This window comes from Hippopotamus amphibius, chromosome 4 (genome assembly GCF_030028045.1).
Source record: "Hippopotamus amphibius kiboko isolate mHipAmp2 chromosome 4, mHipAmp2.hap2, whole genome shotgun sequence".
Classification (NCBI taxonomy): Eukaryota; Metazoa; Chordata; class Mammalia; order Artiodactyla; family Hippopotamidae; genus Hippopotamus; species Hippopotamus amphibius.
The window spans coordinates 179,973,556-179,990,250 of record NC_080189.1 but is presented as its reverse complement, the minus strand read 5'-3'; the positions used below and the strand labels follow the sequence as shown (position 1 = coordinate 179,990,250).

General features: G+C 36.5%; 1 protein-coding gene across 7 annotated transcripts in view; it reads right to left on the bottom strand.

Annotated features, from left to right (window-relative positions):
* Positions 1–16,695, bottom strand: part of VRK1 (VRK serine/threonine kinase 1) — an 85,448-nt gene that overhangs the window by 12,796 nt on the left and 55,957 nt on the right. For all 7 annotated transcript variants that reach the window (XM_057733271.1, XM_057733276.1, XM_057733269.1 and 4 more), the window contains exon 11: positions 13,757–13,935. In XM_057733271.1, coding sequence (XP_057589254.1) covers positions 13,757–13,935 — 179 coding nt within the window. The remainder of the gene's footprint in view (positions 1–13,756; positions 13,936–16,695) is intronic.

Genomic DNA, 16,695 nt, shown 5'->3' with positions numbered 1-16,695 from the left:
AAATTCAAAAAAACTGAAATCATATCAAGCATTTTCTCTGACTCCAATGCCATGAGACTAGATATCAATTACAGGAAAAAAACTGTAAAAAATACAAACACATGGAGACTAAACAATATGCTATTAAACAACCAAGAACTCACTAAAGAAATCAAAGAGGAAACCAAAAAATACCTAGAAACAAATGACAATGAAAACACAACAACCCAAAACCTATGCGACGCAGCAAAAGCAGTTCTAAGAGGGAAGTTCATAGCAATACAGTTCTACCTTAAGAAACAAGAAAAATATCAAATAAACAACCTAAGCTTACAACTAAAACAGAGAAAGAAGAACAAAAAAATCCCAAAGTGAGCAGAAGGAAAGAAATCATAAAGATCAGATCAGAAATAAATGAAAAAGAAACAAAGGAAACAATACCAAAGGTCAATAAAACTAAAAGGTGGTTCTTTGAGAAGGTAAACAAAATTGATAAACCATTACCCAAACTTATCAGGAAAAAAAGGGAGAAGATGCAAATCAACAGAATTAGAAATGAAAAAAGGAGAAGTAACAACTGACACCACAGAAATACAAAAGATCATGAGAGACTACTACAAGCAACTATATGCCAATAAATTGGATAACCTGGAAGAAGTGGATAAATTCTTAGAAAAGTACAATCTTCCAAGACTGAACCAGGAAGAAATAGAAAATATGAACAGACCAATCCCAAGTACGGAGACTGAGACTGTGATTAAAAATCTCCCAACAAACAAAAGCCCAGGGCCAGATAGCTTCACAGGCGAATTCTATCAAACATTTCGAGAAGAGCTAACACCTATCCTTCTCAAACTCTTCCAAAATATTGCAGAAGGAGGAACACTCCCAAACTCATTCTACGAGGCCACCATCACCCCGATACCAAAACCAGGCAAAGATGTCACAAAAAAAGAAAATTACAGGCCAATATCACTGATGAATATAGATGCAAAACTCCTCAACAAAATATTAGCTAACAGAATCCAACAGCACATTACAAAGATCATACACCATGATCAAGTGGGATTTATCCCTGGGATGCAAGGATTCTTCAGTATACGCAAATCAATCAATATGATACATCATATCAACAAATTGAAGGATAAAAACCATATGATCATCTCAATAGATGCAGAAAAAGCTTTTGACAAAATTCGACATCCATTTATGATAAAAACTCTCCAGAAAATGGGTATAGAAGGAAATTACCTCAACATAATAAAAGCCATATATGGCAAACCAACAGCCAACATTGTTCTAAATGGGGAAAAACTGAAAGCATTCCCTCTAAGAACAGGAACAAGACAACAGTGCCCACTCTCACCATTATTATTCAACATAGTTTTGGAAGTTTTAGCCACAGCAATCAGAGAAGAAAATGAAATAAAAGGAATCCAAATTGGAAAAGAAGTAAAATTGTCACTCTTTGCAGATGACATGATATTATACATTAAAAAACCCTAAAGATTCTACCAGAAAACTGCTAGCACTAATCAATGAATTTAGTAAAGTAGCAGGATGTAACATTAATGCACAGAAATCTCTTGCATTCCTATACACTAACAAAGAAAGAGCAGAAAGAGAAATTAAGGAAACTCTCCCATTTACCATTGCAACAAAAAGAATAAAATACCTAGGAATAAACCTGCCTAAGGAGGCAAAAGATCCGTTTGCAGAAAACTATAAGACACTGATGAAAGAAATCAAAGATGACACAAACAGATGGAGGGACATACCATGTTCTTGGATTGGAAGAATCAACATTGTGAAAATGACTATCTTACCCAAAGCAATTTACAGATTCAATGCAATCCCTATCAAATTACCAACAGCATTTTTCACAGAACTAGAACAAGAAATCTTATGATTTGTATGGAAACACAAAAGACTCCAAATAGCCAAAGCAATCTTGAGAAGGAAAGATGGAGCTGAAGGAATCCGGCTTCCTGACTTCAAACTATACTACAAGGCCACAGTGATCAAGACAGTATGGTACTGGCACAAAAATAGAAAGGAATATCAATGGAACAGAATAGAGAACTCAGAGGTAAACCCAAGCACATATGGGCACCTTATCTCTGACAAAGGAGGCAAGAATATACAATGGAAAAAAGACAGCCTCTTCAATAAGTGGTGCTGGGAATATTGGACAACTACATGTGAAAGAATGAAATTAGAACACTTCCTAATACCATACACACAAATAAACTCCAAATGGATTAAAGACCTAAGTGTAAGGCCAGACACTATAAAACTCCTAGAGGAAAACATAGGCAGAACACTCTATGACATCTATCAAAACAAGATCCTTTTTGACCCACCTCCTAGAATAAAGGAAATAAAATCAAGAATAAACAAATGGGACCTAATGAAACTTAAAAGCTTTTGCACAGTGAAAGAAACTATAAACAAGACAAGAAGGCAACCCTCAGAGTGGGAGAAAATACTCACCAACGAAGCAACGGACAAAGGATTGATCTCCAAGATATACAAGCAGCTCATGCAGCTTAATACCAAAAAACCAAATAACTCAATCCACAAATGGGCAGAAGACCTAAATAGACATTTCTCCAAAGAACACATACAGATGGCCAACAAACGCCTGAAAAGAGGCTCAACATCACTAATCATTAGAGAAATGCCAGTCAAAGCCACAGTGAGGTATCACCTCACACTGGTCAGAATGGCCATCATCAAAAAATCTAGAAACAATAAATGTTGGAGAGGGTGTGGAGAAAAGGGAACTCTCCTGCACTGTTGGTGGGAACGTAAGCTGGTACAGCCACTATGGAAAAAAGTTTGGAGGTTCCTTAAAAAATTAAAAATAGAACTACCATATGATCCAGTAATCCCACTACTGGGCATATACCCACAGAAAACCATAATCCAAAAAGAAACACATACTGTAATGTTCACTGCAGCACTATTTACAATAGCCAGGACATGGAAGCAACCTAAATGCCCATCAACAGATGAATGGATAAAGAAGATGTGGCACATATATATATAATGGAATATTACTCAGCCATAAAAGGAATGAAATGGAACTACATGTAATGAGGTGGATAGACCTAGAGACTGTCATACAGAGCGAAGTAAGCCAGAAAGAGAAAAACAAATATTGTATGCTAACTGATATATATGGAATCTGAAGAAACGGTATTGATGAACCCAGTGACGGGGCAAGAGTGGAGATGCAGATGTAGAGAATGGACTGGAGGACACAGGGCTGGGGTGGGGTTCGAAAGGAAGCTGGGACAAAGTGAGACAGTAGCACAGACACATATACACTACCAAATGTTAATTAGATAGCTAGTGGGAAGTTGCTGTATAACAAAGGGAGATCAACTCGATGATGGGTGATGCCTTAGAGGGCCAGGACAGGGAGGGTGGGAGGGAGTCACTGGAGGGAGGGGATATGGGGATAATGTATAAATACAGCTGATTCACTTTGGTGTACCTCAAAAGCTGGTACAAGAGTGTAAAGCAATTATATGCCAATAAAGAGCTTAAAAAAATAAAGTAAAAAATAAAAGCAAAAAAAAAAAAAAAAAAAAAAATCTAGGGGATTTTTAAGTGCCTTGAGCTCCTGTGAGGAAAAAAGGTATAAAATACATAATAATAATTAATGGTTGCATGGCCCTGGACAAGTTATCTAACCTCTTTTGAATTTCACTTTCATCATTTTTAAGCAGATGTATCTCCTATCAGTGCTGTAAAGTATATGTAAAATAATTTTAAAGTATTGACTGACTACAGAATATGTAGTATGTAAATGTTCAATGAAAACCTGAAGCTTAAAGGGCTGACATTCTATTACCAGCACTGAGCACCATCAAGTCCCCTGGGGAATTTTCAAACTAAGAATTAAAAGCACAAGACTCTGAAGCTATAACACTACAAACTAAAGAGGCCAATATTTATACAAATATATATTTCAATGAAAACCCAAACCCTATGTATGTACTGGTGGGAAATTAAATGCTCTCAAGCCATATATGAGCAAGTTTCTTACAAAATAGATCAGGCTACATTAGAGCCCCTATTAAAAACAAACTGCCTGACCTCCCCCTAATAAGGCTATGTCCACAAAATACCTAATTCCTAAACACACACTGACGAACACAGAATTCTCTGGCACTCAGAAGTCCTCTGCTTTATGTCAACTACCTGTGGGCCTTCAGTATTAATCAACAGCTTCAGGGAAAAACAGTTAACTTCAAACTCATTAACTTGATTTACCTATTTTTAATATAAGTAAGTTATGGAGCTGCATTTTGGAACCTTTATTTCATAGTAATCACCATCTTGTCTTTGTTGCAAGATCAGCTTTTACCAATTCTCCATCATTCACTATTCAAAACAATCAACTTGAACGCACATACTCACCAAGTGAATGTAAGCCAATCTTCATTCACATCTGCCCAACATACTCTATTTCATAAACTGAACTTCTAAGGATGTATGATCTTAGTTCAAAGGATGTTAAAAGATTCAAATGAAAATGTTATTTTCTTGAAGTCGGAAAACCAGAAAGACTTGAGAAAATTTAAAGTCAGTGAAACAACAGCATTAACGACACTATCATAGTTGCCATTTATTGATTATGTGTTCAGCACTGTTCTAAGCACTTTCTAAATCTCATTTAACCCACATAAGACTCTTATGAGCAAGGTAGATAGCATTATTATTTCCACAGAAAGACAGCTTTAAAAAAATTCATCCCTTATCAAAAAGAAATTCACACAAGTGTTTAATATAATTCCTAAAAACTAGTCATGATATCAAAGAAAAATGGAATCTTGGCCTAATACTGTCCTTTCAGATCTAAATTTTTGTTATGTCAAAAAATAAATCCCCCCGGGGACCATTCAAGGCATTTATATGATGCCAAATGTCCTTCTATATCTCTTAAACAATAAAGATCAAAACATCCATGTTTTGAATGTATGAATACCTGCCTACATATACAAATTGGTCACATGGCTGATAAGTGCTATTATGTAAAGTCTTTTTAGACCTAAATGCCTAATGTCTGCTTTGTCTATTTGCAAAAGGGTTGTTTTCCACATAGAAGCTACAATTCCAAGATACTGAAATTTTGGTTTGCAGTGGTCCTCAACTATGTCTGCACAATGTAATCACCTAAAAATCCTGAGGCCCAGGTCCACCCACATAGCTTTTGATTTAATTGGTCTAGGGTGCAATCCAGGCAATAGGATTTCTAAAAGCTCCCAGGTGATTTTAATATGCAGCCAAGGATGCCATCTGCCTTTCCTCTGCATTAGAATCACCTGAGGCACTTGTGCTACGGTGCCCTTCCAGATATCATGTGCAAAAAATAGATGAAGACTCCACTCTGAAAGAAAACATAGCCCTCCCCTCAGAAAGAAAATTTTATAAAATTCACTGGAGACTTAAAAAAAAGACTGTAAAAATTGAGGAAATGAGAAATGATAATTTTTTTAAAAACCAGAGGTAACGGGGAAACTGCATAGCTAAAAAACAGAAAAATAAGCATTATAGAACTTATATTAGAAACAACAAAAAACAGCAGAGTTGACAACTAAATGACATGAAGGAAAGGTTAGGGACGATTACAGATGACAAAAAGGAACAGACTAAGAAATAAGCAGTTAGACATGGAAGATGTATATGATCTCTATACAGTCAGAGACGACTACAAACATCACTGAGATGAAAGAACAGCTAAATAAATATAAGGGTATACCATATTCACGGAAAAGAAAAGAATATTGTGAAGATGTCAGTTTTTCCCAAAACGACAGTCAATGCAATCTCAATCAAAATCCCAGAAGTATTTTTGTGGAAATAATAAGCTGATTCTAAAATTTATATGTAAAGTCAAAGAGGCAAAAACATCAAAGACAATCTTCAAGAAGAACAAAGGTGGATAACTTATACTATCAAATATCATTATAAAGCCAGTAGTTCAAACAGTGTGGCATTGACACGAATACAGGTGAGCAGGCCAGTGGCACAGAATACAGTATCCACAAACAGACCCAGGAGGCCGAGATCAAGATGGCGGAGTAGGAGGACGTGCGCTCACTCCCTCTTGCAAGAGCACCAAATTACAACTAACTGCTGAACAATCATCAACAGAAAGACACTGGAACTCACCAAAAAAGACACCCCACATCCAGAGACAAAGGAAAAGCCACAATGAGATGGTAGGAGGGGTGCAATCGCGTCAAAATCAAATCCCATAAATACTGGGTGGGTGACTCACAAGCTAGAGAACAGTTATACCGCATAAGTCCACCCACTAAAGTGAGGGTTCTGAGCCCCACGTCAGGCTTCCCAACCTGGGGGTCCAGCAATGGAAGGAGGAATCCCCAGAGAATCAGATTTTGAAAGCCAGTGGGATTTGATTGCAGAACCTCCACAGGACTGGAGGAAACAGAGGCTCCACTCTTGGAGAGCACACAAAAAAGTATGCTCACCAGGACCCAGGGGGAAGGAGCTGTGACCCCAGAGGAGACTGAACCATACCTACCTGCTGGTGCTGGAGGGTCGCCTGCAGAGGTGGGGGGCAGCTGTGACTCACCGAGTAGACGGGGACACTGGCAGCAGAGGTTCTGGGAAGTACTCATTGGCATGAGCCCTCTCAGAGTCCACCATTAGCCCCACCAAAGAGCCTGTAAGCTCCAGTGCTGGGTAGCCTCAGGCCAAACAACCAACAAGGTGGGAACACAGCCCCACCCATTGGCAGAAAAGCAGATTAAAGTTTTACTGAGCTCTGCCCACCAAATCAGATTAAAGTTTTACTGAGCTCCGCCCATCCAGCCCAACCCACCATCAGTCCCTCCCACCAGGAAGCATGCAGGAGCCTCCTAGATAGCTTCCTCCACAAGAGGGCAGACAGCAGAATCAAGCAGTATCAGCAGTATTTCATCTTGTGGAACTGAAAACCACAGCCACAGAAAGATAGAGAAAATGAAAAGGCAAAAAACTTTGTAACAGATGAAGGAACAAGATAAAACACCAGAAAAACAACTAAATGAAGAGGAGATAGGCACCCTTCCAGAAAAAGAACTCAGAATAATGATGGTGAAGATGTTCTAGGACTTTGAAAAAAGATTGGATGCAAAGATCAAAAAGTTGCAAGAAACGTTTACCAAAGACCTAGAAGAATTAAAGAACAAACAAACCGAGATATGCAACACAATAACTGAAATGAAAAATACACTAGAAGGAACCAATAGCAGATTAACTGAGGCAGAAGGGCGAATAAGTGACCTGGAAGACAGAATGGTGATAATCACTGATGCAGAAAAGAATAAAGAAAAAAGAATGGAAAGAACTGAAGACAGCCTTAGAGACCTCTGGGACAATGTTAAACGCACCAACATTCACATTATAGGGGTCCCAGAAGGAGAAGAGAGAGAGAAAGGACCCGAGAAAATATTGGAAGAGATTATAGTTGAAAACTTCCCTAACATGGGAAAGGAAACAGCCACCTAAGTCCAGGAAGCACAGAAGAGTCCCAGGCAGGATAAACCCAAAGAGAAACAAGCCAAGACACACAGTAGTCAAACTGACAAAAATTAAAGACAGAGAAAAGTTATTAAAAAGAACAAGGGAAAAATGACAAATAACATACACGGGAACTCCCATAAGGTTAACAGCTGATTTCTCAGCAGAAACTCTGCAAGCCAGAAGGGAGTGGCATGATATATTTAAAGTGATGACAGGGAAGAACCTACAACCAAGAATACTCTACCCAGCAAGGATCTCATTCAGATTTGACGGAGAAATCAAAAGCTTTATAGACAAGCAACAGCTAAGAGAATTCAGCACCACCAAATCAGCCCTACAACAAATGCTAAAGGAACTTCTCTAAGCGGGAAACATAAGAGAAGAAAAGGACCTACAAAAACAAACACAAAACAATTAAGAAAATGGTAATAGGAATATACATGTCAATAATCACCTTATATGTAAATGGATTAAATGCTCCAACCAAAAGACAGAGACTGGCTGAACGGATCCAGAAACAAGACCCACATATAAGCTGTCTACAAGAGACCCACTTCAGACCTAGGGACACATACAGACTGAAAGTGAGGGGATGGAAAAAGATATTCCATGCAAATGGAAATCAAAAGAAAGCTGGAGTAGCAATACTCATATCAGATAAAATCGACTTTAAAATAAAAAATGTTACAAGAGACAAGAAAGGACACTACATAAAGATCAAGGGATCAATCCAAGAAGAAGAGATAACAATTATAAATACATATGCACTCAACATAGGAGTACCTCATACATAAGGCAAATGCTAACAACTATAAAAGAGGAAATCGACAGTAACACAACAGTAGTGGGGGACTTTAACACCCCACTTACACCAATGGGCAGATCATCCGGACAGAAAATTAATACGCAAACACAAGCTTTAAATGACACAATAAACCAGCCTGATTTAATAGATATCTATAGGACACTACATCCAAAAACAGCAGATTACATGTTCTTCTCAAGTGCACATGGAACATTCTCCAGGATAGATCACATTTTGGGTCATAAATCAAACCTTGGTAAATTCAAGAAAACTGAAGTCATATCAAGCATCTTTTCCGACCACAATGTTATAAGATTAGAAATCAATTACAGAAACAGACCCAAATACATACAGTTACCTGAAAATCAGCTATATACTGTGGGGACATTATGATCCTTTCAGTAAATGGTTCAGATCAACCAGATATCCACGGGGGGTAAATAAACACCGACTCACACTACACACAAATTCAATTTCTGTTAAATTGTAGACCTAAATAAAAAGATAAAATTTCTTGACAAAGATTGTCTTCATGATCTTGAGGTAGACAAAATTTTCCTAAAATAGAACACACAAAGCACTAACCATAAACAAACAAAAAACCTGATAAATTAGGCTTTATTAAAGTGAAGAACTTCTCTTCATCAACACAATACCATATTAAGAGAGTGAAAAGATAAACTACAGACCATAAAAAAAAAAGTGCAATACATATATTGTATATATACAAAGTACTTAACTCTGAAAATCAAAGGAAAGCAGACAATCCAAATTTTTTTAATGGACAAAAGATTTGAAATGCATCTCACAAAAAAAAAAAGAATAATCAAGACTTCTGGGCATGTGAAAAGGTGTTCAAAATCAATATTCTCAAGCATATTAAATTAAAACCATAAAAAAATACCAGTAAACATCCACCAAAATAGATAAAATTAAACATAATGCAATCGCTAGTGTCAGTGAGCAACTGGAACTCTCATAAGCTGCTGGTGGGAGAGCAGACTGGGCAAACTGCTTGGTGGTATCTACTAAAGCTACCAAGCATATGTAAACCCTATGCCCCAGGAACTCCACTATGTATACACCCAACCTGAAATAATTATATATGTTTCCCAAAAGAATTTATAAGAATGTTCTTAACAGTATTATTGCAATCACCAAAACTGGAAACAATGCGAACAGCTACCAATAGCAGAGGGGATAAATGAATCATGATATAGTTATATAATGGAGTACTACCCAGGAACAAATATATAATGGAGTACTATCCAGGTAGCATCCTTGGTTGCATATTCTGCTACTTGCGACAGCATGGAAATTCAGAGATACAAATGAGTGAAAGACACAAAAGTGTACAAAACACATATATACAATGGAATATTACTCAGCCATAAAAAGCAATGAAATTGAGCTATATGCAAAGAGGTGGATAGACCTAGAGGCTGTCATACAGAGTGAAGTAAGCCAGAAAGAGAAAAACAAATACTGCATGCTAACTCATATATACAGAATCTTAAAAAAAAAAAAAAAAAATGGTACTGATGAATCCAGTGACAGGGCAAGAACAAGGATGCAGATGTAGAGAATGGACTGGAGGACACGGGGCTGGGGGTGGGGGTGGGGGTGCGAAGGGGAAGCTGGGACAAAGTGAGAGATTAGCACAGACATATATACACTACCAAATGTAAAATAGCTAGTGGGAAGTTGCTGTATAACAAAGGGAGATCAACTCGATGATGGGTGATGCCTTAGAGGGCCAGGACAGGGAGGGTGGGAGGGAGTCACGGGAGGGAGGGGATGTGGGGATATTTGTATAAATACAGCTGATTCACTTTGGAGTACCTCAAAAGCTGGTACAAGAGTGTAAAGCAATTATATTCCAATAAACAGCTTAAAAAAAAGTGTACAAAACTTATGGTGCTACCACTGTGTTTTTCTTTAACAGCAAAAATAATTTATAGTGTTAGAAGTCATAATATTGGTTACGCTTAATGAAGGGGTAATGGCTGGGAGTGGGGCACCAGAGAGGTTTCTGGGGTTCTTGCAATGATCGGTATCTTGATTTGGGTGATGTCTAAATGCATATGTTCATTTTGTGAAGTTCAAATTCCACACTTACTTGTGCACTTCTCAGTACACATGTCATAATCTCACTTAAAAATTTAGGGACAAAAGATACTTGACAAAATTGACCAAATAAGATTCAAAATAAAGATCTCAATTAATAGGGTATCTAAGGAAACGAATTCTTAGTAAACACTGAATCCACTGAGACACAGAACTAAGGCTAAACTACCATTAAAAAACAGAAAGAAATGTATCAACTGCAACAATCTCAATTTATATAATTAAAATACAGTTTCTATTATTCTATCATGCAAAACAGCTAGAGAGATCTTCACCAACTTTAGATGGTATATTTGGGGCAATCTGACTTCAACTACAGGCTACATTGTATAAATTTAACACTGCATAAGTTGTGATCACCTCAAAGAGAAAAGAAGTGGTTCACCAGAGCAGCTGCCAGCCACTGATGTGCACTGGAAGACCTTTCTTCGCTCTTGTTCAACTCTTTGTACCATGTTCCAGGCTGAGTCCCAGAAGGAATTTATTTATTTATTTATTTATTTATTTAACACCAGTTAATGATTTTTCAGAAAAACAATGGAAATGCCAACTAGCATAATATACCTTAAAAAAAAAAATTGGGGGAAAAAAAAAACAAAAAATTCGGAGGTGGAAAGAAAGGTACATGTACACTGCCTGAAAATAGAAACAGAAAAATAAAACACAAATTGCAGGGCCATGCTCTAGACCTACTCAGTGGATCTCCAGGGATGAGACCCAAGAGATTCTGACGAACAGCCCTTTTTGTTGGCTTGGGCAAGCAATTAAATCAAAACCTTATAAGAAAATAGCTAATGGAGGTATTAATGTCCTTTTAACTTGCTGAGTTCTTTCCAGTAAATTAAGCTGTTTTTAACCCAGATGGGACAGGGAGAAATTCTTTAAGGATGGAACTCCATGTTATTGATCTTTGTAGCCCGAGGGACCTATCCTAGGCCAGGTACATAAACTAGACCTTACACATAATTGCTGAATGTTGATTTAAGAGTACACACTGAACCCAATAACTGTTAGAACTATACTGAAAGATTCTAAGTGTCTAGTTCTAATCAACCATGAAAATCTTGGCTGCCATACTTTTTAAGGGCACATTGATACTTAGTGTCTCTCTACTTAAGCTTTATGTCATCCCCAAATTCTGTGCTTTAAATAATACTCTTAGGTTATTGAGACCAAAAACAGTTCCAAGTGGATACATTCACATTTCACTATATTTTCCAAATTTACTGTACCATAATCAAGCATGGCTGTAAAAAAAAATGGATAGAAGCCTTGTGTCATTCCACTGTTGATCAATTCTTACAGGTTTTTTACCATATCTCTTAGGAATATAAAGAGAAATATATATTGAATTCATTAAACTATCCCTTTCAGAGATTTGAATGTCCTAAATACAAAGAACAATTTTTTTTCCTTCAGCTTTAAAAAATTATGACAGGGGAAAAGAAGGAGAAAATATGCAATTACAAGGATTAATACAGTTTCTATGATAAAGCATTTTATATTCAGCCCTGAACCTCCTAGCAACCAGAGCAAAAAAAGAATCTCAACTATATACCCCTTCCTAAAAAAAGAGATGGAATACTAATTTCTCAAAAAAAACCTTTCTCTTGTTGGGAGCCCCCTGTCTGAAAAGTCAGATGAAGCCCTGCTTTTATCTGTTTTAGATGTGGAGAATTTACAATTTATTTGAAGAAAATGTTCTGATGCTTAAAAAAAAAAGAAAACAAACTGCTCTGGTCTCTTTCACTTTAAACAAAAAACAAAAGGCCAACAAAATTAGCAACTCCCCTTCAGTCACGTGGCTGTGAAGCAGCTTCATGATCTTACCTAGTCTTAACTCACATTAATTTCTTCTTAATACAAAAACAATCCTGTGTCAGTTCTGAGGGGGGAAAAAAGCAGCAAACTAACAAAGGAAATCTAGTAGTTCAGCTTTTTATTCATCGTTGCCCCCCTAAATGAAGCTTTGTACATGTAGGGGTTGCTCTAACAAGAAATTTCTAGCTTTCTGAACTATCCAAGGACACAAGAGAATTATAAGGTCACAGATGTTAGCTCTGCAGCAGACTGACCTATTCATCTGTAAAGTCAGCCAACCTGCAGAAACCAAATTTTCTCCAGCATGTAGGTACAAACAACAGGGATTTGCAAAGGAAAGGGGAATGGCACTGGACAAGTTCTCACTGCAACAGAGATCTTTACTTTTCAGTTAGCAAAATTTTAGAGAAAAACACTACAGAAGCCAGCTATAAATATTAATGTATGAAAATCTGTCCTGAGCAAGAAGATGCATGCTGTATGTTTATACATGTATGTAAACTGGAAGTTTACCATCTTACTGAAAAATTCCACTCAGCCTTCCATTTATCCTCTTCACTTAAAGCTGGGTATGGCTTTCCGCATGGTTGCTGACCACATAAATGGAGCAGGTGCAATTAAGACAAAATGAAAGCAAAAAGATGTACATATAGATGCATATGTATAATTCCAGATTCTGTGATGAAACTACAGAGACCTACTATTAGCCAGAACAAATTCATGATCCAATTTCAAAATTCCTATCTCCTTTGTAAGTTAAAAAAATTATGAAAATCTTTTAATATGCTGCTTCTTATTTTAAAAAGAGAAAATCTGTTTTTAACTCTTTACCTCATAGTTTGGAATATGAGATTTCCAAAGGAATCTACTGGAATTTACAGAGCTAACAACAATTAAAACAGTCAATAATGTAAAAAAAATTTTTCTTCTAAAAGTAGTTTTCCTTTTCCATATAAAGGCAACTAGTACATTTTAGTAAACAATTTCAGATTACAAAGGAAATTAAGTTGATCAATAATTATTAAAAATAACCAATAAGTTCATGTATACCTGTAAAATCTAAATTTCAAAGTGATATCAGGAGTTATTTACATGCCTGCACAGTACTTCTATCATAAAGTTTATTATTTAACATTTCTTTCCAAAAAATTAATTCCCTTTATGTAATGACATTTCTGTAAAGAGCAAAATAAGGTTCAAATGGGAAAAACACCACAACAACAAACAAGGAAACTTTCAAATGTAATTTTCCAAAGGTAATTTTTCAAAACCAATTTTCAAATGGTAAATACTTGGACCACACAAACAAGGAAAAAGTGAAAGACAAGATCAACCCTGAGGGTGATGTCTGAGAAAAGAACACACAGACTGTGACCTGAGCGCCCCACCCGGATCCCTCTGCCAGTTATCAGCACATGAGTTATCTGCTGCAATTACAGCCACAGGAAACCCAAAGGAATATTCAATAACAAAACTCACCTTTGTCATTGTTTTTGCTCTCAAACCTCCGTTCTCCACAACACTGAGGTCCAACTTGCCATCATCCTTACTTCCTATAGCTTTCAGTCCTTGCAAAAGAATATCCCGTAACTTTTGATAGAGAGGTTTCTCGCCATAATCCAGTAACTTCACTATTTCCATGTACTTAGCAATTTCATCTAAAAGAATAACACAATTACTTTGTAATTTTTTTATCATAAATACAACATATCTCTTCTAAGAAAATGATACATGGTTACAGTAAAATTAGAATGCAAACGCACAGCTTGTTAAATATGTTTTTTTCAACCACTTCCTCAATGAAAAGTATGCTTTTAAACTCAGGAACTGTCACATAAGTCAAATAAAAAACGTATTTTGAGATACAATATAAAAAAATATTTTTAATTATGAGAGACAGTAATATAGAAGATGTGCTTAGAGGTTAAATACATACAAAAAATACCTGCTGTAGTTTTAAAGTTACTTTTTAAAAGGCCTAGAATAAAGATTGAGCAGTAAAATGTACTTAAGTACAATAAATATCATAGCCAGTATTCTTCTTTTGCCACAGAAGCCATTAGTTCTATAGAAGACAGCAGCAAAGACAGCAGCATTCTTTGCATAAATGAGAAATAAAACATTGAAAAAGTTTGAAAAAAAGAAAAAGAAGCAAGGCCTAGTTTTCCCATAAAAGAGAAAAATCAACTTCTGAATGATAAAAGGTTTACTGTACACTGAGGCAGAACCAAACCCATAAACACAAATCTTACTAGTCAAGATCAACACTTTTCAACATCCATCTAAAACTCCATCTTTAGGCTAATGACTCATACAGTATATCCCCAGCCCAGCCTTTCCACTGACCCCCGGACCTGTATACCCACTGATTTCCAATGACTCATATGCTGGCCCCGTAACTCATCTCAAATCCCAGCAAATGCAAATCCAAACTCCTGACCAACCCCTAAAACCTGTTCCCCCGTGGTTTTGTTTTCCCTGTCTCCATTACTGAAAATTTTATCCTTCCAGGTCCTCAAGCCAAGAATCTTCTTCCCACACCCCACATCCAATAAATCATCATGTCAGTGCTCCAAACACACATGTATACACTCATTCTTTCCTTCATTCAGATATCCATTAAGAACCCACCATATATCAGGCATGATTCTAAATACCTGGGTACATGAGAAAAAAGAAACAAAAATCCCTCCCTTCAACTTTCTTAATCTGATAAAGGGATCTATAGAAAACCTAAGGCAAACATCACCAAGTATGGTAAAATGCTGAAAACTTCCCTTCTGAGAGAAGAAGAAAACCCCAAGGAAGTCCCCTTGCACCACTTCTATTCTGCCTAAAAGTCCTGTAGCTTTTAGCCAGTACAGTGAGGCAAGAGTCCTGTAGCTTTTAGCCAGTACGGTGAGGCAAGAAACGAAACAGAGGACTCAAGGGTGGAAAGGAAGATGTAAAACAGTTTATTCACAAACATGACAGTGTATGTAGAAAACCCTAAGGTATCTATAAAAAAACCTTTTAGAACCAATATGTAAATTTAACAAGGTCACAGGATATAAGATAAATATTTAAATATCTATTTTACTTATATATATATACATAGCAACAAGCAATCAGAAAAATTAATTTTAATAAAAACATATCACTTACAATAGCACCAAAAAGCATCAAATATGTAGCAACAAATATAATGAAAGATGGGCAAATTTTTTCCAGTTTAAAACTATAAAACACAGGTGAGAGAAATTGAAACCAAATTAAATGGAAGATATAAAGTATCAATAGTATAAGGATGCCAATTCTCCCAAATTAGTGCATAGAGTTCATGCAATCCCACTCAAAATTCCAGAAAATTGCAGAGGGGGAGGATGCATGTGGAACTGACAAGCTGATTCTAAAACGTACACAGATGTACAAAGGATCAAGCAAAACAGCAAAGTCAAGTTTAAAGCATTTAAATTACCAAGTATCAAGACTTAAGAGAAAGCTACAGAAATTAAGACCGTGTGGCCCAAGAACAGAAAAAAAGAACAATGAAAGCGCCCAGAAACAGACTCACAGATCCACACCGGATTTAACACAAACATGGCATCACCAGGGAAAGGCTGGTCTTTTCAAGAAAGGTTGCTGTTAACTCTGTGAACTATGCAATGTGATAGGTGTGTTCAATTATATCAATCTTGGTAATCGTTCTCCAGTGTATATGTACAGGCATGCCTCAGAGACATTGCAGGTTCAGTTCCAGACCAGCCCGGCAAAGCGAGTATCACAATAAAGGAAGTCCCATTACTTTTTTTGGTTCCTCAGTGCAAATAAAAGTTATGTTTACACTATGCTGTAGTCTATTAAGTGTGGAATATTATGATGTCTAAAAAAATGTACATACCTTAATTAAAAAACACTTTATTGCTAAAAAATTCCAATCATCGTCTGAGTGTTCAGTGAGTCATAGTTTTTTTGCAACAGTAACATCAAAGATCACTGATCACAAATCACCATAACAAACATAATAATAATGAAAAAGTCCAAAATACTGTGAGAATTACTGAAATGTGACACAGACAGGAAATGAGCAAATGCTGTTGGAAAAATGGCACCAACAGACTTGCTTGATGCAGGGTTGCCGCAAACCTTCAATTTGTAAAAAACACAGTATCCACAAAGTGTAATAAAGTGAACCGCGATAAAATGAGGTGTGTCTGTATATCAAATCATCACTTTACACAATTATATTTGTCAATTATTCCTCAATAAAGTCAAAAAATAAAAACATCCAAAAAATGCAACAATGGAAATGAATTTCACAAATGTAATAATGAGTGAAAGACACAGAACTCCAACAGAAACTAGAATGTTAAAAATCCCTGCCCTCATGAAATTATTTTGTTCATGCTATGATTCCATTTCTATATAGTCAAAAACAA